We start from the raw sequence: 24,599 nt of genomic DNA on the forward strand, positions 1-24,599 counted from the left end.
CTAGAAATCTTCAAAGGTGATTAATAAGTTCTCTTAAAAAGCATTATTATTAACATGATTTTTCATATATTTAATGTGTTTCAATCCACCAGAGTCATTATCATAATTTAATGGCTCCATCTTAATGGTCAGTGGGAGGCCCTTCAAATAAGTACCTCTATTCTTTTGACCCAGAATCAGTCTGGTGTGAATCTCTCAGCAGGGCAGAGGTGAGTGGAAACTAGATTTATAGCCCAACCAGTCTTTAATGTTTTGACCTTGGATGGGGGTCCAGCCTGAATTCAGCAACATCAGACAATTATGTAAGCTACCTGATATCCTTCCAATGAATTCTGTTGTATTTAAGCCAAGAATCTGATTGATCTAAGGGAAAGGGGTAGAAATAGAGAGACAAGTTAGGCTAAGATGGAGTACAAAAGCAAGTTCAGAAGAGTGACTGCAATGTAACATCATTTATGTAAATTAAAACTAAAAATACGACACATATAAACAAAATATGTTACATAAATAGTATAGCTACAGCATCAATAGATATAATAGACTGTGACCATATATCAAAATCATGGGAGTGCTTGTGTCTTGATTGGTGGAGTGAGCAGGAGCAAAGAAATGTAACCCTGGGTAGGAAGGGAGGGTAAAGGAGACTTTAGCTATGGAAGGTGTTAAAAGCAGCTGGCCTGTGATCTCTTTACTCCCTTTAGTACAGGGATGCCTTTGGGGTAAAGAAAAAGGCAGGTGACTCTCCTTGTCAATTGTACCTATTTACCTTGCATAAACAGATGAATGATATTTGCTAGAAGGAAGAGAATTTATCTATTTGATGCATTTAGTAGATAGCCCTGGCCATAGGATTACTTATGCTAAATAAACCCAGAATCTAGGAAGCATGGTTCCAGAGCTAAGTAACTCTCTGGGATGTAAAATGAAGTCTGTTAGGTACCTGTGAACCTCATTAGAGACCTAAACTATAGTCATGGGTCAGAGGGTATGTTAGTTTGCTAGGGCTATACCAAAATATCAGAACTCCCCACCCCCAACCCTCTTAACAGTTGTATTAGTCTGCTCAGGCTGCCATAATCAGGTATCACAGGCTGGGCAGCTGAAATAACAGAAAGCCATTTTCTCACAGTTCTAGAAGCTAAAAGTACAAGATCAAGGTATCTGCAAGTTTGGTTTCTTCTGAGGCCTTTCTCCTTGGCTGGCAGATAGCCACCTTCTGCTGTGTCCATATATGGCCATCCCTCAGTCCTTGCTTTCTGTGTCCTAATCTTTTCTTGTAAAGACACCAGTCATATGAATTAAGGCCTACCTGTATGACTTCATTTGACCTTAGTTACCTCTTTATAAGCCCTATCTCCAAATACAGTCACATTCTGAGGTACTGGGGTTAGGGCTTCAATACATGAATTTTGAAGGGACATAATTCAGCCTGTAACAGAGGGTGTATGTAAGAAGGTGTATGTAAGAGGGTGTATGTAATTCAGCCTGTAACAGACGGTGTATGTAAGAAGGAAGGTCTAGGTGAGATTTTCCAGACCTCTGATTTGGCTGAGCCTTTCCATGACCTGTATCTTTGAACTTATTAGTAAAACTTGATGCAGGGTAATATCTCTGATTCATGTGAGTCTGATCCTGGTTGTTAGCCTAAGCTATATGTGTGCTGTTTATTTTTTTTAGAAACAGTAGTCTGGAAGCAAATATGAAAAAATATTCTGTCAATCTGGATGTCTTCTTTATCATTCTATGCAGTTTTCACTTTAAGTTTTTAAAAATGAAAATAAAACAAAAGAAGGGAGTAAGGCAGCTTATGTCTGAACAAAAGTAGGAACATGGGCTAGAGAGGGACAAGGAGGTGTGACAATAACTAAACAAGGAGGCCATTAGACTGACGTGGTTCTAATGACCTGGCAGCCTACTAAACAAACCAAAATCTAACCCTGTAAATGCCTCTAAGTTATGAAATTGAAACCTAAGAACAACCCACCACAAACAGCCAAGTAGACTAATCTATAGCTAATCAATCATTTATTTGCTTTTCTCTTATAAAAGCCTCTCCCCAGCTCCTGTTGGTAGAATGCTCCTAACTACTTCCTTTTTGGTGATGCTTTATTAGAATAGATCTTTTGCTCAAAAAAAAGACCCCAACCAACCAACCAAACAAACAAACAAAAAACCCTTAAAATTTGTAACAAGCCTCAGTTTAACAGAGGATTATGCAGATAGCAAGGCAAAGAAAACCTGTCTGAGTCAAATGCCAAAAAAAGGGAAATCACCCTTAAGACTCGGCCAGGAGGCGGGGCCGGAATCCGCCCAATGCGCAGACTCCGGGACAGCGCCCCGCGCAAGCGCAGGGGGCACGGACCGCCAGGAGGTCAAGCGTCCCTGGCGGTCCGGGCTCTATCTAGGCTGGGGCACTTGTTCGCTTGGACACGCGGGAGCCATGGCGCTGCGCGGTATCTCGGTGCTAGAGCTGGCCGGCCTGGGCCCGGGCCCGTACTGCGGTATGGTCCTGGCGGACTTCGGGGCGCACGTGGTGCGTGTGGACCGACTGGGCGACCGCCGGGACTTGGGCGTCTTGGCCCGGGGCAAGCGCTCGCTGGCGGTGGACCTGAAGCAGCCGCAGGGGGCGGCTGTGCTGCGGCGCCTGTGCGCCCGTACGGATGTGGTGCTGGAGCCCTTCCGCCCCGGTGAGCCCCCTGCGCCCCCGCAGCGCCGCTAGGGGACCAGACGCTGGACGGACCCGGCAGAAGGGAGGGGCGGGGCCGTTTGACAAGCTGCGCCCTCTACGCCCGTGCTACACCCTTTCCTCGCTGTCTTTCTAGATTTTTCTGTCGCGTTTGCTGTCGTTCACTTTTCGCCCCTTCCGTATTTGGAATCCTAGATGCTGCTGTTGCCTTTGTTCTCCTCATACCCATTCCCGGCTCCTTCCCAGATTCCTCGTTTTTTAATCGCCTCTTTGTATTTGCGTTCTTAAATCTTTGAGAGTCGCGAATCCTATGAGAATATGACGAAAGCCATAGGTTCCCTCCCTGGAAAACTGCATATAGGTGCATAATCATTTTTCTACAGTTTTGGGAGTTGCTGTACCCTCTAAAAGCCATCCACTGACCCAGGCTAACACTCTGTCTTAAGTCTTGGTGTTCCCCAAGTTCCAGCTTCAGATAATTTAGTTTACCCTCTGCCTCCTGGAGCCCCCTTACTGTTCCAGTTGTTTTCACCTTTTTTTTTTTTTAAGATTTTATTTATTTATTTATTTATTTGACAGAGAGAGAGAGACAACCAGCGAGAGAGGGAACACAAGCAGGGGGAGTGGGAGAGGAAGAAGCAGGCTCCCAGTGGAGCATGGATCCTGATGCGGGGCTCGATCCCAAAACGCCAGGATCACGCCCTGAGCCAAAGGCAGAAGCTTAACAGCTGAGCCACCCAGGCGCTCCTGTTTTCTCCTTTTGAAGACAGATGATGACCAAATCTATAACTGCACTCCCCTCTCCTAGAGCCACAGACGGCCGGAATACACAAGTCCTGTACCTCTCTTAACTGGCTGTCTCCCAGGCATGGCAACTTCCACAAATCCCAAAACAAGCCCATTATCTTACCTCCTAAAATAGCATCTCCTCCTTCTATATTATTTATCTCAGTAAATGGAACCAATGCCCACCCAGCTGCCTGAATCAGAAGGCTACAGTCCATCTGTGACTCCAAATATTCTTCACTTCATTTGCTTTTAGTTATCAGGAATCCAGACATTCTTTCTCCTTTCTCTCACTCAGGCTTTTCATACTTGCTGTAGCTTCATTCACATTGTTGTAACAGCCTTTTTAAAGCTGATGTTTGGGTCTACACCACTTGAATCCATTCTCAGACAGCTGCCAGGGTAATCTCGCTCAAGTACTAAACCAAAGTTGGGCCTGATATATAGCAGGAAGTCAGTAAATGTTTGGTGAATGAATTGAATGTCTGTGGGGCACCAGACATAGTAAATGTGTTAACTCATTTATCCTCACAGCAGATTGGAGGATTATAATAATTTAATAATTAGGATTATATCATAATTTAATAATGCCCTGTTTACAGATGGAGGCTCACCATGATTGACTCCAGCGTCTTGCAACTAGGAGGAAAATAGAGCCGTTAATACAGACATAGCTGCTGGGTGGAAGGATTGTGGCTGGTGTTTTTAAGCAGAGGACTAGAATTTTTTTTTAAATGTAATTTACATAGTTTTAGGAAGACAAAGACCACAAAATTATTATATAATCTTTATTATTTTTAATCCCAGGAGATTTAAAGTACCAGTTGTCTGAATTTTGTGCAACGCATATGGTGGTTACCGATAAGCTCTTAGATGCTATTTTAGCATATCTTCCCATGGATATTTGCTGAGCCTTCTGTGAAGATACCCTTGCTGGCGAGGCACTTTAGAGGCCCGAGGAAACAGATCAGGCATGAATCCTACCAGAGGATTCTAAGCTGAAAGGGACGGTGGTGGCATATCTACACATGAGCACAGCATGGGGTGGAAGGTGGTGGGCAATGATGCAGGCACAGAAGAAGAAAAGAGCCTAAAAGGAATAGCCATTTTCAACAGTGTATTTTTGACCAAATAAAGCCCCAGGGTAACTGTTCCAAGAGAACAAACCATTTCTAATAAATGACTAAGGAGAGGATTTGGGGAACTATAAAGGTACTGAGTCAAGGAATGAAAGGTGCACTATGGGGATTGAAAGAACTTGAATATGCCTGAAGGGAAATAAGGAAGGGCTGGAAGGAAATAGTGTTCTGGGGCAGAAGTCACACATTCCAGAAATGGTGGCCTCACTCATTGTGCCCTTATTGGAAACATGCTAAAATCCACAACAAACATTATTAGTGTAACTTGCAAGGGTGCCATTTTATGTTTGCCCCAGAGACAGGATTATACCCATCCTCAGTTCATCCCTCTTTAAGAAAAAAATCACTGTTACTTTTCTCTTCAGGTGTCATGGAAAAACTCCAGCTAGGCCCAGAGATTCTGCAGAAGGAGAATCCAAAGCTTATCTATGCCAGGTTGAGTGGATTTGGCCAGTCTGGAAGATTCTCTAGAGTAGCAGGCCATGACATCAACTATTTGGCTTTGTCAGGTATGTCGACAGAATAATTTCTCTATACTTTTTATTTTGTTCCCAGTCAAGATGGATGGTTACAGTAATTACAAAGAATTTTAAAGGTGCAGATTTAAGTATTTACCAGAATCAATAAGGGGACCATGGTCGTTCAAAAAGTTTGGGTTTGTCTGGCGCCTGGATGGCTCAGGTAGTGGAGCATGCAACTCCTGATCTCAGGGTTGTGAGTTCAAGCCCCACTTTGTGCATGGAGCCTAGTTAAAATTAAAAAAGGGGGGTGAGCTTAGTTTGTCTTGGAACAGTTATTCTCAACCCTTTTCCCCTTGTCTTCACACATTTGAGGGATAATGGACTCTCACTAGTAACATTGACTTACTACATTTGTATAATCAATTCACAGGCAAGCCCCTGCCGGGAAGTAAGAGACCTGATTGTCTATAGTTTGAAAATGCTAATTTAGTTTGATCCTGACTCCCCTCTCCTTCCAACTTCATTGAGAATCATTGCCTGAGTCACCATTTTAGACTTCTCTGAATTTTCAGGTCATAGTATCACTTTATTAGAATTTTTGCCTATGAGAACATGTCTTAGAATGACCCAATCCTAGGATCCTAAGAAAGTGCGTGTGTTTTTGAGTAAAGAAAGTCTCAAATTTCCTGTGAGTACAAATTTAAAGGTTGAGGAAAAGAGTGAGGATGGAATTGTTTTCTCCAGCTATTTTAAAATGTAGTCACTTTTATTTTTCTTGTGTTTATTTTCTTGCATCTCTTTCTAGTAAGAATGGCAGTGGATTATACAGTTGTTAAGCCATAAACTAAATTGATAACAATAATTTTTTCCCTGAAATTCAGTGAGTAAACACTTAGAAATAAAATTCTGAAAGCCTTAGTTGGAATAAAGTTTTAGAGAAGAAAAAAAAAACCAAAAAAAACCCAAGGAGACTTGTTGGCGGAAAAGCCTGTTTTCGAATATGCCGACTAGGTTTAGATTTGGGAAAGCATTATGTACTAGTATTCACTATGTCAGCCACTAGAGAGAGAGTGGTTATTCCTCTTAAGGTGTTCATGTATTTATTTAAAAGAGACATTAAATTTACAGGTACTGTTCCCTGATGTTTTTTAATGATGTAGGTGTTCTGTCGAAAATTGGCAGAAATGGTGAGAATCCATTTCCGCCGCTGAATCTCCTAGCTGACTTCGGCGGCGGTGGCCTCATGTGCACACTGGGCATCTTGATGGCTCTGTTTGAACGCACACGCTCTGGCAAAGGTCAGGTCATCGATGCAAACATGGTAAGTGTTCATTAGGGAAGTGATGGGCCTCCCAATTGTTCCTAAGTATGATAGGCCGCTGCCTCAGATTCTTTTCTGAACAAGACAAGAGATAAATGAGATTTGAAGTTGGAACCCAAATTACCAAGAATATCCTTTTCTTTAAAATAGCTTCACATCCTTTACATGTGTTGGAATGTCATCGTTGATATCTGTTTGTGGAATCAATTTTCTAAACTTGTCATAACTCACCTGATTCCCGTGTTGGTTTCAGCAATTTTCCCCACTCTATTTCTTGTGCTTAGAATGCATTTTTCAAGCAATCCTCATTTAAAACTGCACTCAGAAAATCTCCCTTAGCAGATAGAGAAGATTCTTCAGGGTGCTAAAGTAAAATGGACCAGTCTCGACCTTCCTTCTACATTTTCCGGGGAGACTCCAACATTGCGAGGCTTTGGTGGTTTTCACTGCCATGCCTTGAGCACGGGCCTTGTGTTCTGCACGTTCCCTGTGCAATTTCTCCTAATCCTCCAAACAGCAGTTTCACTTGAAGTACGTTATTTTAAAGAGGAGGGAACCGAAGCATGGAAATTGGCCCAAGTTCTCACAGCCCCTTGGAGGGAGCCCAGTCCAGCACCACTGCAGGTTTGCATTGGGCAGGTCTTGGGAGGGCAAACGGAGATAGATTGAAGAAGACAAGACTGGGGGCAGACAGTGACTGGCTTTTTGCCGGGAGAGAAGCACAAGCACTAAAGCTGTTGGTGATAGAATGGGTCTGGGTTTAAGGGATGTTTATATTTGAGATGTAAAATTGCCAGGATTTGGTAGTGAGGGGAGAGAGAGGAGTCAAGGCTGACTCCCCTGTTTCTTTTCTTTCTTTTTTTTTTTTTTTTAAGATTTATTTATTTAGAGCGTGCATACGCATTTGAGTGAGCAGAGGGGCAGAGGGAGAGGGAGAGAGAGAATCCTCAAGCAGATTCCCCGCTGAGCGGGAAGCCCCGTGTGGGGCTCGATCCCAGAACCCTGAGATCATGACCTGAGCTGAAATCAAGTGTTGGCCACTTAACCGACTGAGGCCCCTAGGTGCCCTTATGCCCCTGTTTCTGGCGTGGGTGACCTGGTGGATGGCGGCGCTGGCACCACGGGGGAGGACTGCCGGTGGGAGAGGCAGGGGAAGTTAGTGGGTCAGAGCACAGACTCTGGCAGCCTACTTCCTCCACCACAGCTCGGCCATCGACTAGTTCTGTGATCTAAGGAACCTCCCTGTGCCTCAGCGGCTTCTTTGTAAAATGCAGATAACAATGGTACCTACCCTCAGCGCATCGTTAGAGAACTGAACGAGTGTCCCCGTTGTTCAGGGTCTAAACAGTACCTGGCATGGAGGAGGTGCTCTGCAAGGCACTTGGTATTATTGTTATTATGAAAGGAATTCAGTGTGGGTCGTTTCAAGTTTGAAGTCTCTCTCAGATATCCAGATGGAATGAATACTCAAAGTTAGAGACTAGAAACAGTTTTAGAGTTATAGGGGAGCCACCTGAGACTGTGTGGTCCTCTAGGGAAGTGGACAGAGCACTGTGTGTGAAGAGTGGACAGAAGAGAAGAAACATGGGCTAAGGAGAGCAAAGTGAGAACCGCAGAGTGTTTCTGTGAAAACGAAGGAAAGAGAAAGTGCTAAAAAAAAAAAAAAAAGGAATGGTCAGAGGGTCAGATGTTGGTGGAGACGCAAGAGTTTAGATCTGAACAGTGTAAATTGGATTTGCCATTGGTGACCTTTTGCAAAAGCCATTTCCAGGATCCTCATCTTGGGGCCTTGGCTTGCGCCACCTTCTCACAGGCTAACTAACCCCTGTGCTATTTCTGTGCCATCTGATCCTCTTACCAGGGGACAGTCACACTGTCCTTTGTGTCCGTCTCTGGAGTGATTTCAGTAGGCGTGGCGTGTGATCGGCCTTTCCATCTCCGGCCCCTGGCCCAGTCCCCACACACTAGCAGCAGCACCCGCTGTATGCTTAGCACAGGCCGAGTGCAGGCGTATGTCTTCGCTCTGACCCACACGGCTCCCTGAAGGAAGCATGCTCACTCTCTTTTGGCATTTGAAGACTTCCAGACTTGGAGAGGTTAACCGCCTTCCACAGCAGGTGGCTGGAGAGGGTCAGAAGCACGGCACCCAGGCAGTTTAAGACGTATCCCTGGGCACGAACACTCACGCTTTCTGTCACTGCCCTCCATGGACGTGGTCCCTCTGGTCCAAAAGGAAGGAGCTAAGAACAAACACGAGACCTTGGGAGTTTTCAGGAGAATATAAAGTTAAATACTTATTTAATAAAAATTTTAATAATTTACTAATAATGTGTAATTGCTTATTTCTAGTCAAATATAAATAAAAGATAATTGCTGCTTTCATTAGACTGTGTCTAATCAGAATTACATGATGATTAGGAAGGTAGTAGGTTGTTAGTATATGTGGATATGCAAACTTGATTCGGGGTTCATGATTGCATTAATGAGTGTTGGCTAATAACTCAAGGCCTAATGGATCAGTAAAGCACAGTGTTCATTACTTTCCCATCTCTGGGAACCCTTGTGATACAAATAGTTGTAGAAGCTGATGAGTGAGTGCAGATACCTTATTGTTCTAGGCCGTTGTTTTCAAATGTTTTTAGCGGCAGAATCCTCGATTCAGGCTAGTCCCGGAGTCGTCTCCTTGGAAACTGTCAAGTGAAGAAAACTGTGGAACATGATGTCTGTTTTCCCATGTTTACCCCTGATCTGGGGACGTGCACCGGACCTGGGCCGAGGTGGCTGGGCGCTGGCACATAGACTGTGGTCCCACATGATGAGAGCAGTAAAAAGGTTGGGAAAGTGAGGCTGCAGTTTCCCTGTGTCAAAGGGCTGTTGTCCGTGTCAGCCACTCAATGTGTGTGTGAAGGGCAAGAGAAGCCAATGTGTGGGTAGCGTGAGGAGGTGAGGGTTGCACCTGCTCTTTCTGCCCTGTATTTTCCACCCGGATAAAGATAGGGTTAAATTAGAGCCTTTCTGTGTCCTGAATGGGCCGAACTGGATCCATAACTCTGTTAGTGCATCTTTTTTCAAGAGACTCAGCAGTCTATCTAGTGTATAAAGGAGATTTTAGGTATATATGTATATACGCGTGCGTGTGTGTATGTATCATTATATGTGGCGTATCGTTCAATGTGTGTGTGTGTGTGTGTATAGATATGGGGACTGTCTAAAATCTGTGTAACCTGGTTTCAAAAGGAGCACCTCCTTAGGCCACTTACACAAAATATACATACTATTTGGTACGTCAAATGTCAGAGCCATAAATTTAATTGTGCATGAGATTTCAAGCTAAAAGGGAAAATTGGGATGTATCCAAAGATACAGTTCACATTTTTTTTCACAGCCAGTGACTGTGAGAAATTCCATAGGCCCATCGGATTCCAACTCTTTGAGACAAGGATGCTTTGATGGCCTTCTCCCCAGGGGCCTAGAATCATTAGGATCATAAAGCCGTAGATAGGGAAGTAGTCTCTGGATAGCCCGGTGCATCTAGCCTGTAACAATTATACCCAATGAATCCATTCCTGTTACTTCAGGACTCAGTGGGAGGTTGGCTTTCTCAAACTAATTTGTCTGGACTCAGAAAACCCATATATCTGCCACTTATCTTGTTACGTTTATTTTGTAACTTTCTAGTGATTGTTAAAATGTATTAAATACTCAAATATAGTTTTCTTGGGCTTGGAGTTAAGCTAGAATAAGCTACATTTAACTGTAATATGATTTACTTTTATGATGTGATATGCTTCACATACCTTCATGTATGTGCTTATAGGTATCGAGATCAGAAGATAGATTTTTAAAAACCTCTTTGCTTTATTTTTAACTTTTTATCCTGATAGTTTTAAACATATATAATTATAGAGAGGATATATAATGAACTTCCATTTGCCCTCACTTGGCTTCAAAAATGATCAACATTTGGCAGTTTTATTTGAAAGGGAGAACAACAGTAGTTCCTTCTAAGTCTTTTCTGAAAAATATCCTCTGACCTGAATAGTGGAGAAACCCTGTATCATAAACTTGTTCTAACACACTTTCTTGAAATATCAAAGAAGTTGTGTGATTAGATACAATCTTCCTATACTCTAAGAAACATTTTTATACCAATGTTTAAAAAAAAATCTAAGTGGAAATTAATCATGCTTTTATAGTTTAAATATCTGGATTCATACTGTATCCTGTTTCTTCTTCAAAGGTGGAAGGAACAGCATACCTGAGTTCTTTTCTGTGGAAAACTCAACAAATAGGACTGTGGGATCAGCCTCGAGGACAGAACTTACTAGATGGCGGAGCACCTTTCTACACAACTTACAGGACGGCAGATGGGGGGTTCATGGCTGTTGGAGCATTAGAGCCCCAGTTCTACAAGCTGCTGATTGAAGGTAAGTAACTTTCATGTGCCTCCCCCATCTCCCCTTTTCTTGTGGGTGTTCTTTAATCTCTACTTTGGAGGCTTTTGAAATCCATTATGTCTTTTATTATGTGTCTACCTCATAATTAACCTAATTATAGCCATCATATTGTGGGGCATTTCCCTTATGTTTTAAATTGACAGTTAATTTGACAAGTCTATAAAATAGCCCAGAGTTTTAAAAAATAATCCATTTTGTGGAAGGTCAATTTTTTACCACATTTCATACTCAGTAGTGTTGGGTATTTATATTGCCCTTGTGTGCCCACATCTTATTCTTCCTTTGAAATGACCTGCTGGTTCTACCAGTTCTTATTCCTTGATAGATGTCACCTATAATCCTTCCCAGTGTCAGGGGTCACCAGAATACAAAGTGACTTTGGTGAATAAGATTTTGTTGGAATATGTTATCACTTGATGTTTCTGCAGTTTACCCGTCTTGCAGATCCTTGTCTTATTTGCACATGGCCACAAGTTAGCGGGAGTATTTGGGATCTTTTCTTCCCTAATTAAATAATTGGACTAATGTTATTTTGTTCCTGTAAAATGTTTGAATTTAAAGTTTACTTTACAGATACCTGAGTATCTAAGAAGTTTTAGAATATATAATGTAGCGGTGTGACAAGTTGGTCATGGTGCCTCTATCTTTTCAACTTGAAGTTTGGAGTTCTGTTGTTATATTTGGTAGCTTTTCAGATGCAATATACTACTTAAACTTATTTGCATGTAGCTGAAATTGTCTTTTGCAAGCATCAGAAAGCATTTTATGATCAACAATATTAACTTCACTAACTTAAATATAGTTGGAGAAACATAGAACAGAATGGTTTCTCTAGATAATAAAGGCCTTTCTGTTCAGAAATTAAAACAAAGGGGGCGCCTGGGTAGCGCAGTCGTTAAAGCGTCTGCCTTCGGCTCAGGGCGTGATCCCGGCGTACCGGGATCGAGTCCCACATCGGGCTCCTCTGCTATGAGCCTGCTTCTTCCTCTCCCACTCCCCCTGCTGTGTTCCCTCTCTCACTGGCTGTCTCTGTCACATAAATAAATAAAATCTTAAAAAAAAAAAAAAAAAGAAATTAAAACAAAGAATGGAAGGTCTTAATTCAAAATTAAGGCCAGAGCAATGCTGCGTGAGGGGCTGACTGGTAGGGGCGACACTCCGACAGGGCCTCGCGAGGCAGCAGGGATATAGCACAGCGGAGTCTGCACCTACGTAAACCTTGTATATTTATGCATTGTCTATTAAATATAATAATAAATATAATAATAAAATTTAAATATAATAAAAACGACTAAACTTCATCATCATTCACTGGCAGTTCTAAATGACAATGATAAAATATACTCATTGAAACAAATTTTGTTAGTTTGAGTTCTAAACAATTTTTACAGCTGCTGTTCAGTTCTAATAACAGGTAAGCTTATTAGCACATTTTTATTACTTGTCCTTTAGAAAATATTGCATAGGAGTTATTCAGAGAACTCCCAATTTTATAGTCTCACTCCAGTGTTTTCTTTTAAAATTTTTATAGTTCAGCACTCACAGTTAGGTCTCTGTTACGTTATGGGTTAATTTTTGTCCATGGGGTGAGCTGAGGTCCAACTTCATTGTTGTGCGTATGGCTCTCCAGTTTTCCCAGCGCTATTTGTCAACAGGACTATTCTTTCTCCATTGAATGGTTTTGGCATCCTTGTTGAAAATCAGTTGACCATAAGTGTAAGGGTATATTTTTGGATTCTCAGTTCTGTTCCACTGATGTACATGTCTGTCCTCATGTTAGCACCACACTGTAGACCATTGTAGCTTTGTGGTAAGTTTGAAATTGGAAAGTCTTAGTCTTTCAGTTTTATGCTTTTTCAAGATTGTTTTGGCTATTCAGGGTCCCAATATACAGAGAAACGAGAAAAAATAAAAGCTGGAATTCTAGGCACTATCACACAAGGGCCTGGCACCCTCCAGCTTCCAGTAGAGCTAAGGGAGCCTGTTTTTATTTTTTCCCACAGACCACAGTGGTGTTAATTCCATCACGTTTTTTTTTGAGACAGGAAGGGATAAAAATAAATTTGGAACAGAAAGGGGTAGACATTCTTTTCCCAAAGTATTCTGCTCAAGGTATTTTCCCCCCAAATAAGTTGAATACCATGGTATGCAGGGGAAAAAATGAGACTCCAAAAAAACAAGGCAAATGAGCACAAGAGCAGGGGGAGAATAAAAAAGAAGGCAACTTGCTCCCAGGGACTGGAGAGAATTGAAAAAGGAAGGTTAGAATCCATCAGTGTCCCATTAGTCATCTTCTGCTTCACCCTCCTCTCCTTCCTCCCCCTCATCACTTGCATCTTCTTCACCTTCATCCTCATCTCCTTCTTAATCAGTATCTTCCATTCCTTCTTCTTCATCGTCATCATCACCCTCTCCTTGCCTTTCTTCATCATCTGTATCAGGAACCAAGTAGTACTGTAGTGGATTTGGCCAAATATCATCTTTGATGACCTCTGTGGACTCATCTGCACCTGCATCGGAATGGTCAGTAGACCAGGTGAAGAAGTTCTCTGCTTCCTCGTGCTGTCTCTTCCTGCTGGCTTTATTCTGTGTTTGACTTGAACGTTTCATCAGATCCTTTCCAGATTTCCGCTTGATTTCAGTGGACTTGGAAGGTGGATCACTACTCTCATTCAGATGAAATTCCTTGAAGAGAACTTTATTTCAGAGTAAGGATTTGCATCAAAATAATATTCTGTTCTGTAACCTGATTTAATATCTTTAAATTCTTCCACTTTAGCTCTTGTCAGATAATTCAGCAGCTCTTCTTCCTCTTCCCCAAGCGGTGCAGACACTTGTGGATGGTTGACAAATGTCCTTACCTACAAATTGGGGATTTGGGCAGTCAGTTCTGACCTCTGCTGAAGAAATGGTTGGCAGAGTTTGTGATGTTCCTGTTCTACTTTCAAAGTCTCCTCACGGGCATGTTCATTATGTCTGGTTCATCTCGTACTTCACGAACATGTTCTATTGCTTGCTCTTGTTTTTCTCCCTTCAGCAAGTGCTGAGATGTTGACATCTGCCTCTGGCTTGGCGGCAGAAGGCCGTGTCAGTTTCTTTGTTTGAGGCAGGACTGAAGACTGGCATTTGGGGGCCAGGCTGTGAGGAAAGTCCAGGAAACAAGGGCAGAGGCATGTGTGGAAGAACCTCCAGTTACTCCATATGTTGATATTCTTGATGGTGTCCTACAGGTCTCTGAGCTTCTGTTCATTTTTCTTTTCTTTTTTCTTTCTGTTCCTCAGACTGGATAAGCAGTTTTCTTCTCTTTGAGTTCACTGATTCTTTCTCCTGCTAGTTCATGTCTGTTGTTGAGTCCCTCTAATGAAGTTTGTATTTGTTATTGTACTTTTCAATTCCAGAATTTTTTTTTTAAGATTTTATTTATTTACTTGTTAGAGAGATCACGAGCAGCGGGGAGGAGTAGAGGGAGAAGCAGACTGTGGGACTCCGTCCCTGGACTCTGGGATCATGACCTAAGCCAAAGGCAGATGCTTAACCAACTGAGCCACCCAGGCGTCCCTAACTCCAGAATTTCTATTTGGTTCCTTTTTCAATAATTTTATGTCTCTTTATTGATATCCTCTTTGATTAGACATCATTCTCAAACTTTCTTTTAATTTTTCAGACATGGTTTCCTTCAGTGCTTTTAATATGTTTTAAATAGCTAGCTGATTTAAAGTCTTTTCCAGTTAAGTCCAGTATTTGGCTTTTTCGGGGATAGTTTCTGTTCATTGCTTTTTGTCTTGTGTATGGGTCATATTTTCCTTCTTCTTTGCATGCCTCACAAATTTAGTTGAAACTTGATATTTTAAATAACATAATGTGGCAACTCTGGAGATCAGGTCTCTCCCTCCCTTCTCCTCTTCCCAGTCCTGGATTTGTCCTTTGCACTATTTGTTTATTTAACGACTTTCCTGGACTAAATCGGTATTCTTTGGTATGTGTAGCAGCTGAAGTTTGTTCAGTTAGCTTGGTGATCAGGTACTGATTGGATAGAGATGTCTTTAAATGCTTTGAACCAATTAATTTCCCATCTTTTTCTGAGGTGCTCTGTGCCTTCACTTCTTGCTTGTGTGGTGACTCAAGGTCAGCCAGAGGTGAAAGATTAGGACCTTCTCAGATCTTTCCTGGGCATACTCACGGTGCTACACATGTGCCTTCTCAATTCTCAGGAATATGCTGGAGCATTTCAAAGCTCCCCATGAGCATCCTGTTCCCCACTTTTCTTTGAGTTTATTTGTCAGTTTCTTTTTAGTCCCAACAGGGAATGCCACCTCAGATAGCTATGATATTAAACAGTTGCCACTGATTTTTTTTGACATACGTCAAAAATGTTCCATGAATAAGGCATTGTGAGCTCTAAGTGAGATCAAATGAAGACAAGCCCTGAGAACGGAGCCTTTCAGAGAGCTGCTAGACAAATGGCAGTTCTCTGGGGATGGGATTTTTGGGAAGCTCTCAACTCATTTGCTCCCTACAATGACTGTTATCCTGTTAGTTATTACACCACTATGGCTAGGAGCCTGTTGGTTTTGATGGCTACCCCACAGCTGGGGAGAGAGGGATGAAATTAGAGAAGGTTGTAACACCACAAGTCTCACTGATCTTATTGAGATGTAGTTGTTTTCCCTGAATAAATGCTCTTTGGATTATTGTAAACTTTTAGTTGATTTCCAGAATTCTGAAAAGGTTCATTCTGACAATTTGTGCCAGGGTTCTTGTTGCTTTTATGCAAGAGCAGGTTTTTGAAGGTTCTGGTTCTGCCATTCCAGAAGATAACTTCCCTTCTTGGTGTATCTTGTTGTTATCTTAAAACATACGTGTTTGGCATAATCATTTCTAACATCCATACTCCACCACAATGAATGAGTTTTTCTGGAAATATTGAAAACGAAATGAGATGTTTTTCTAGCTAATTGCTCCACCTCTTCAACTTCTGACCAGACCACCTTCTAGATTTTTCTCTTTCTAAATCAAAACTCTGTAACCACCCTGATTTTTTTTTATAGCCTCCTCTCTTTGCATCCACAGCCTTTTCTGGTATCTTTAACCTCCTCTCTCCCTTCAAAGTTCACCAGGGATCCTTAGCTGATAGGTGGTTTGTGGTTCAGGCTGGACTTAGCATGTTAAATCAGCTTTGGCTAATCTACACAGTCCATGCCGAAATGCCTCAGCATTTTCTTTCTTTTACGGTATTTATTTACAAAAATAGTACTTTTACTAATCACATATACGTGACTTTTCTCTCAGGCCCAGCTGGACAAACGGCCACATCCATAATGATTTTTTTAGGTAGTATTAATTATATACCTCATTTATTTTACCTTATATTTGAGATTTGCGAGACCATACTTCACCTCTTCAGCATCTGAACATAAATACACAAGGTTTTTGTAAGGTACAGATTCTACCATATCAGGACCCTGCTGCTTTCTGCAGCAAAGAAATCTGAAACCACAGAATTTCATGACATTCTGGGATAACAAGACTCTTGTAGTATAATCAGTAAGCAACAGAGAATTTTTTAAAGTTGTTTTAAAATCTCAAAATACTATTAAAAAGAAAGACAACAAGGTTTGCCAAGGTTGTGGGAGAAACTGCAGGTCTGTGCATTACTGGCGGGAATGTAAAATTGTGCAGCTGCTGTGGAAAGCTGTATGGCAGTTCCTTGGAAAATTAAAACAGAATTACTATAAATTTTATGCTATGACAATTTTTAAAAAAATGAAAAATGTTTCAAAATAATGTATTTCAGAAAAAAGTATAATACAGAATTTGTAAAGTAAGAAGTAAAAATTCTCCCTTGTCCTTCCACTTTGGGAAAGTTTGGGATGTGGCTTTCGTGAACTTTTTCTGTGTACATGTTACCACAATTGTTTTATTTATTTATAAATTACATTTATAGATAGTATATAATTATGTAAATTTATAGTAAATAACTATCTTTTATTATTCAACAGTATACTAAAGATGTCCTTTCTTGTCAATATCAAAAAAAAATCTTCCTCGTACGTAGTAGCCATGTGATATTCTGTGGTGTGCCTGTACTAAAATGTAACCATTTCTTTATTCAAGTTCGTTTACATTTTTCCATAGTTTTGCATTGTAACAAATACTGTTTGTTATTTATTAATAAACATTAATCTGTGCACATAAAACATTGGATAATTACATGAATTTTTGACTGCTTAATATTTGCCAAATATTGTGTCATAGAGCAGTGAAGTTTTGACACGTACTTAATAAGCATTTTGTATAATTGCCTGTGTGTATGTATATGTGTACATGTATATATAAGGTAGCTTTTTGGAAATTAAGACATACTTTCCCAAGATTTAAATAGTGTCTGAGTCTAAAGACCAGTCCTTGAAATGTTTGACTTAAAATACCAGAAATTTAATATTGGTTATGCTATAGAAACTAGCCACAATCTACAGTTGTACTTATGTGGGGGAGTGGTTTTAGAGTTCCATACAGGAATGTCAAGAGCAGTCCTAAACCATTGGGGGCTAATCCTGTTTCCTTGATCAGGGTCGTGGGCAGGATGGGAAACTGGCTGAGAAAGGATGAGAAGACAGTCGAAGAGCTGGGGTGTCAGAGTTAGGGGTAGGAGCTGGGGTCTTTTGATTTCTAGTATTTTTACAGGATACAAACTGTAACCTGTGAGACCATCGATCTCAAATATAATGTCTTTTACAGAGAGAACATATTTATGAAGCTTTATTTAGTGTTAGGATTCTGATCACATTCTGATTAAAAAAAACTTGTTTAAAAAGCACGCAAATATGTTTCTAGCAGTAGCTATGATCTATATCACTATTTTTGGCTAGCTGGTTATTTGATTTGCAATCACAGAGTTTGAGGCAATTGGGAAAAAGAAAGCTAAGTAAAAGACATCCTTAGAAACTTTTTTTGGGGTAGGTTATAGTGATAAACCTGAAGTTTCGGCTCCGTATTTTTCCTGGTATTTGAATGGGACAAGTGGCTACAGAGAAAGATTTATTTGCGTATCCCACAGGTGTCTTTTCATGACTGTCCGGAACCGTACCAGTTCTCCTTATTTCCTCATGTACCTCAGAAGCCTAAGAATGGCCTGCGGTATTCATGTCTTACCTCTTGAGGGATTTTCCTCTTCAGAGCAGTTTACAGTAGTCATTGTTCTTCTACATGATAGGGAAGGAAAGGGTGATAAAAGTGAGAATTATTAGCTTAACTGGACCATACTTACGCAAAATAACACACATAAGAAGGGCCTTTCATTATTATTCCACTCTCACCATCTACATTTAAAAACCCTCTTCCATGAGGGAGTAATTAGGACATTCACACCAAACCCTAGTAAAGTGGCCTTTTGGGTATAATTTAATCAGCACTGGAGTTCGGGTGTACCTGCAGGGGTAAGTGCTTTAGTCTATAAAGGAGGCACAGATCAGGTCACAGGCCCAGAAGCCATCCTTTCTGGATGCTTTCATCTTTTCTGCACCGTGTATTGAGGGCCCCTTCAAGGTCTCCTCCTTCCTGCTTGACACAAAAGTCTGTGTGCCCCACTCATGGTTTGGCTGGGTGATCACTTTCTGTCGTGTTTGCTGTAGGAACAATTTGTTGCATGTGTCTTTGGGTATCTTACAAATCCTTTGTTTCTAGTTCACAGCAGTGTTCTAAGAGGGTAATGAGTCAGACATCACTGTTCTACTAGAGCTCTTTTATTTGAACAAAATAAAGAGAGGTGAATATTATATATAAAATTGCAATTTTGAATTTAATCATTTATCTTTAGGTTTCTTGCAAAGGGGGATAATCATGTGTAAAGTTGTTTAGATTTTATATTTTATAGGGCTTGGGTACACTATATAAAATGCAGGGTTATTTGAATTCCGTATGACATATCATAACATCATGAGGAAATTTCTTTTTGAAAACTTACTCAGGGAAAAGATCAATTTCTAGAAACTAGACCTTTACAAATAGACTACTTCTGATGAAATATAAGCGATAAACTCTTGGCAGTGGGAAGTCTGTGTGGAGTCCTGCTACCCGCTTACCTCTAGCCTTTGGCTCCAGTTTCAAGCTGAGTTTGAATTTCTTCTCTTGAGCCAGTTGAGGAACTCTTATAGAACATCCTGTTGGGGACGGTACGGTGAGGTCAAAATGCATTTGCGTTGATTATAATAACTACACCCGGAGCATAAGCACTGAAGAAATTGTGTTTTTATCTCAGGACTCGGGCTAAGGCATGATGAGCTTCCTCCTCAGATGAGCGTGAGTGACTGGCCAGAAATGAAGAAGAGATTCGCAGATGTGTTTGCCAGGAAGACAAAGGCAGAGTGGTGTCAGATCTTCGATGGCACAGATGCATGCGTGACTCCAGTTCTGACATTTGAAGAGGTTGCCCACCATGATCATAACAAAGAACGGGGCTCTTTCATCACTGATGAGCAGGGTGTGAGTCCCCGCCCTGTACCTCTGCTGTCAGACACTCCAGCTATCCCTTCTTCCAAAAGGGACCCTTTTGTAGGAGAACATACTGAAGAGATACTTAGAGAATTTGGCTTCAGCCAGGTAGAGATCGATCAGCTTGCCTCAGATAAAGTTATCAAAAGTCATAAGCCAAGAGCTTATCTCTAAGTTCCAGGCCTCCTAGCTCAAGTGAATTGGAATATTGCATGTTTGGTATAGAATAATACAGAAAATTTTAAGTAGGGAAACATGGAGGAACAGTATCACAGTGGACCAGCTGTTCTGATCAAGAAACAGACTGACGACACAGTAATGATTGAATTCTGTAAATGATTAACATCATGGCTTTTGATTGAGGAATGTTTTTAGTTCACCAATATTAAATTGTGACAAGTTTTTCTGCCTTTCAATTTATTTGATAGAATATATTTTTAAAATTAAAATGTTACTAGGGTTCCTGGGTGGTTCAGTCGGTTAAGCGTCTGCTTTCAGCTCAGGTCATGATCTCAGGGTCCTGGGATCAAGCCCAGCATCAGGCTGTCTCTGCTCAGCAGGGAGTCTGCTTCTCCCTCACCCTCTGTGCGCACATGAGTGCGTGCTCTCTCTCTCGCTCTCTCTTGTTCTCTCTTGCTCTCAAATAAATAAAATCTTTTTAAAAAATTAAAATGTTAATAATATACCTTAAATGAATAAATATGCTTTTTATTAAATAAAGTCTTTTCACCCCTAAAGTTTACTTAAGCTTTTAAGTTTGTGAGAAGCTTTCAAGAAAGCCTTTTATTTATTTATTTATTTTTTTACTGATTACCGTTTATTTGGTCTTAGCCTAGAAATATATATAATCTTGTAGGATCTCTATATACAATTTGTGTATAATAAATATACAGACACATTGACATGTGTGTAATCTAACATACACTAAAATGTATACATATGTTAAATGTACACATGTACATGTAAACATTCAATCTAATATTGCTAAAACTTACATTTAATTTGCACACAGGTACTATACAGAGGTATACATTGACATACATATTTATGTATAAACACATACAAACACACACTTTTCACTGCATTTTGATTTTCCCCTCTCCGATGCCCTTTTTTTTTTTTTTTAATGTTTTTTTATTATATTATGTTAGTCACCATACTGTACATCCCTGGTTTCTGATGTAAAGTTCGATGAGTCATTAGTTGCGTATAACACCCAGTGCACCATGCAATACGTGCCCTCCTTAATACCCATCACCGGCCTATCCCATTCCCCCACCCCCCTCCCCTCTGAAGCCCTCAGTTTGTTTCTCATAGTCCATAGTCTCTCATGCTTCATTCCCCCTTCTGATTACCCCCCTTTCTTTATCCCTTTCTTCTCCTACTGATCATCCTAGTTCTTATGTTCCATAGATGAGAGAAATCATATGATAATTGTCTAAGAAAGCCCTTTAAATAGCACTTAAAAAGCATTTTGTGGCTCACTGAAATAACTTTGGTTCCACTATTTACCAAAATGAAGTCTGATACAAAAAGTCTGATCCTTTTTATGTAATAAGAAAATCATTCAGCCAGTGTCTTTGAATTGGAATTTTAGAAAATGTTCTCAAGATTTCCTGCAAATAATCCCCACTCTCCATGTAGACCACCATACTGAGAGCCCGGCTTCTCTGTGTGGCTGTCTCTTAGCATCACCCACCCACGTCTCTTTCTCAGTAAATTACCATCCATTTGGAAGTCCTTCTAGACTCCTCCTCTTACCAGTCTCCAGCCTCCATTCCCATCATGTCTGCCTCTGCCCCCAGAAGACCCATAGCTTATCCCTCACTTCATTCAGGCCACTGCCCAAATGTCACCTTAGGGAGCGCCCTTTCCTGACCCCTCCCTAGAATGGCAGCCACTACGTCACTTAACTCTCCCCTCGCCCGTTTTGTTTTCCTTCACGTCATGTATCATCACTGACATTATACTGAACAACGCCAGCCTACTTGACCAACTGCCTCTTAACCAAGGCGCACTGGGATGCAAGCTTTATGAAGGACTTTGTGGGTCTTATTCACTGCCAAATCCCCACTTCCAAGAACAGTGCCTGGCCCATGGTGGGAACTTTGTAAATATTTATTCAAGAAGTGAATCTCAGTAGTGAAGTGCTGTCAGTTCCATCTTCATAGTTCCACACCAGTCCCCTCTGCCCAACCCCCTCTGTGCCTTCACTCAGGCCCCCACCACCTCTGCCCTGGCCTAGTGCTCAGCTTGCCTGCCTGACTTTGGACCTTCAATATTGCTGCCTGCCTTTTTTTTGTATCATGTTACTCTACTGGTAATCTTTATCACACCAAACTGGTCTTTTAGTCCTGTAAAATTCTTCAATGGTCCTCTCTTTTTCCTGTATAACAAAATATGAATCCATTTATATAGCGTATCAACCCTTTATTTATAACAAGACCTCTCCCTCGCTGTCTAGTCCCATCCGCACTCCTGCTCCCCAGCACTTTACGTTGGACTGCTTTAAGTTCCTGATTATGCGATGGTCTCTCTTGCTTCCATTCCTGTCTGTGTTCTGTAACATTCAGCAGGACTAACAATACTAGTCCGTTTTGCTCCAGGTTTTTGGTTTAGCAGATTGAGACTTGGCTCAAACACAGCCTTCTTCGTGAAACGTCCCATGTTTCTCAGCCTCAGGGCAGTTGTATACAGTGATTGTGAAATTTGGAGTCAGAAAGGACTTGGGTTCAAATATCACTCAGTCACTCTGGTGTCTAAGACAAGGCCGGGGGTATGCCTGGAACATCCTAGGTGCTCAGTAATTTTTAGTTCTAAGGGGCCCTTCCTATGTTTCCATTGCACTTGGTATGTATCTCCAAGGATAATCATTGCTCTTAATGTAGTTTACATAACTCTTCACGAGGTCGTAAGCTATGAGAGTAGTCACTCTAGCACACAGAAGAATCATCTGGAGGTACTGTTGAAATACAGATTCCTAGGCCCACCCCTAGAGATTCTAATGCAGTATGTCTAGGGCCAGACCCATGACTTTGCATTTTTGCCAAGCTTCCAGGTGATTATCATGCTGCTGGTTCAAAGCCCACACTTTGAGTAGTACTGTCCTAATGGATATGGACCTAGTCTTTTTCCCCTTGCTACTGTCATAACAGGTGCTCAAAAAAAATCTGTTGAAGGGTTGATGAGGGAAAGGATAAAAGCCAGTTGGCAAAAATCTGTAAATAAACAGATGGGCTAGCTCAAAATATTGATTTCTTTTTTTTTTTTTTTTAGATTTTATTTATTTATTGGACAGAGATAGAGACAGCCAGTGAGAGAGGGAACACAATCAGGGGGAGTGGGAGAGGAAGAAGCAGGCTCATAGCAGAGGAGCCTGATGTGGGGCTCGATCCCATAATGCCGGGATCACGCCCTGAGCTGAAGGCAGATGCTTAACCGCTGTGCCACCCAGGCGCCCCAAAATATTGATTTCTGTGATTAATTGACTTCATATCAAATGTTTGAATGAAAAATTGGTTTTTGTAGGGTATAAACTTTTTGAAGAATAAAAGGTTAATCATAGCTTTTGTTCGTGACCCATACTTTCCTTCTAAAGAGTCACCCCAGACCCCATCTCCCTGCATTCCTGTGGCTCTGCCAGTTTGCCATCCTCTATATGTTCACTTTATCCTCAGCCTGGTAACCAGTTCGGGATCTCATATCCACACACAGGGACATCCAGAAGAAGAGATGGTCTCAGGAACCAGCAGCAAATCTTGTCTTGTGTCTCTTTGGATGGAGTTAAGTCATAGGCCAGTCCTATGCCCAGTCTTTATCAGAGAAGGTAGGGTTGTCCTTAATAAAACGAGCCTGGGGCGCCTAGGTGGCTTAGTCTGCCTTCGGCTCAGGTCATGGTCCTACCAAGCCCAGCGTGGCCTCCCTGCTCAGTGGGAACCCTGCTTCTCTCTCCCACTCCCCCTGCTTGTGTTCCCTCTCTCACTGTGTCTCTCTCTGTCCAATAAATAAATAAAATCTTAAAAAACAAAACAAAACAAAATTAAAATAAAATAAAATAAAATAAAATAAAATAAAATAAAATAAAATAAAATAAAACCAGCCTACTCCTGGAGTTCCCCTGGACTCAGCTAGCTGGAAATACATGGGTGTGTGAGGAGGGGGTGGATTCTGGAATCTAATCTCGGTGCCATCAGGATGGAAAGGGTGGAGAATGGAAGTTGGGTAGGCATCCCAAAACACCCATGCCATACAGTATCCCACTCTCTTCAGTAATCATAGGGGTAGGTGGGGGCAGTTTTCTTCATTGTACAGATGAGAACGCAAGGCTCAGATGGTCTTTTTTTGTTTTGTTTTGTTTTTTTATAATAATTTTTTATTATATTATGTGTCACCATACAGTACATCTCTAGTTTTTGATGTAAAGTTCCATGATTCATCACTTGCGTATAACACCCAGTGCACCATGCAATACGTGCCCTCCTTACTACCCATCACCGGCCTATCCCATTCCCCCACCACCGTCCCCTCTGAAGCCCTCAGTTTGTTTCTCAGAGTCCATAGTCTCTCGTGGTTCATTCCCCCTTCTGTTTACCCCCCCTTTCTTCTTCCCTTTCTTCTCCCACCGATCTTCCTACTTCTTATGTTCCATTAATGAGTGAAACCATATGATAATTGTCTTTCTCTGCTTGACTTACAAATCTCCCTTTGTGTCTGTATAATTTTTTCATGGTTCCCCTAGACCAAAAGAAATATCTAACCATTCCATTTATAAATACTTAGGTCCCAATAACTTAAGTATTTATGCACTAACAACTAATTCACTGTTTGAAAAAATATATACACATACGTCGAGAGAAAGCATTTTCATTTTTATTTCGTTTTTAACATGTTTATGGGTCATATATGTGTTGGACACTGTGCAGTTTCTCATGTCTCAAAATCACATTAGGCACCACTACCCCCATTTTCTGTTCCACATTTGTTTTCGTATACTATTGGCTTCACTCAAAGGATTATAGTGAAGTCTGATGTTCAAAGCGTGGACTGTCTCGCTGATAGTTCATGTAGTGTCTGACGGATGTTGAGTTTCACCCTGTTTACAATCTTCAACATTTTAAATATCCTGAGGCACCCTTTGGAGTTCAGTGTGGTGTCCTAGCACATCTTGGCACACAGTTTAAGTGATTTGCCCAGGAAGATACTGCTAAGAAGAGGCAGAACTAGAATTTAAATTTTAATATTCTGACTCCGAGTCTTGCT

At 41.2% G+C, this 24,599-nt stretch overlaps 1 protein-coding gene and 1 pseudogene across 2 annotated transcripts; one reads left to right on the top strand and one right to left on the bottom strand.

The window, feature by feature from the left end:
* Positions 1-2,323: 2,323 nt before the first annotated feature.
* On the top strand, positions 2,324-19,742 carry AMACR (alpha-methylacyl-CoA racemase). Of its 2 annotated transcripts, XM_040630509.1 has the most exons (5): positions 2,326-2,687; positions 4,977-5,120; positions 6,233-6,393; positions 10,634-10,820; positions 19,108-19,742. In XM_040630509.1, exons 1-5 carry the CDS (start codon positions 2,441-2,443, stop codon positions 19,512-19,514), a joined length of 1,146 nt encoding a protein of 381 aa, XP_040486443.1. In that variant the 5' UTR covers positions 2,326-2,440; the 3' UTR covers positions 19,515-19,742. The 2 variants fall into 2 exon arrangements, with proteins under 2 accessions (XP_040486444.1, XP_040486443.1); XM_040630510.1 differs by lacking the exons at positions 6,233-6,393; positions 19,108-19,742 and having other exon boundaries at positions 2,324-2,687; positions 10,634-10,818.
* On the bottom strand, positions 13,134-15,739 carry LOC103664754 (annotated as a pseudogene).
* Positions 19,743-24,599: the final 4,857 nt, after the last annotated feature.

The sequence above is a fragment of the Ursus maritimus genome, unplaced genomic scaffold, assembly GCF_017311325.1.
Source record: "Ursus maritimus isolate PB19 unplaced genomic scaffold, ASM1731132v1 scaffold_15, whole genome shotgun sequence".
NCBI classification, from domain to species: Eukaryota; Metazoa; Chordata; class Mammalia; order Carnivora; family Ursidae; genus Ursus; species Ursus maritimus.

Coding starts and splice junctions, on each gene's coding strand:
- AMACR (XM_040630509.1), top strand. CDS start 2,441: ATGGCGCTGCGCGGTATCTCGGTGCTAGAGCTGGCCGGCCTGGGCCCG. Junction 2,688..4,976: donor GCTGGAGCCCTTCCGCCCCG/GTGAGCCCCCTG, acceptor TTTTCTCTTCAG/GTGTCATGGAAAAACTCCAG. Junction 10,821..19,107: donor CTACAAGCTGCTGATTGAAG/GTAAGTAACTTT, acceptor TTTTTATCTCAG/GACTCGGGCTAAGGCATGAT.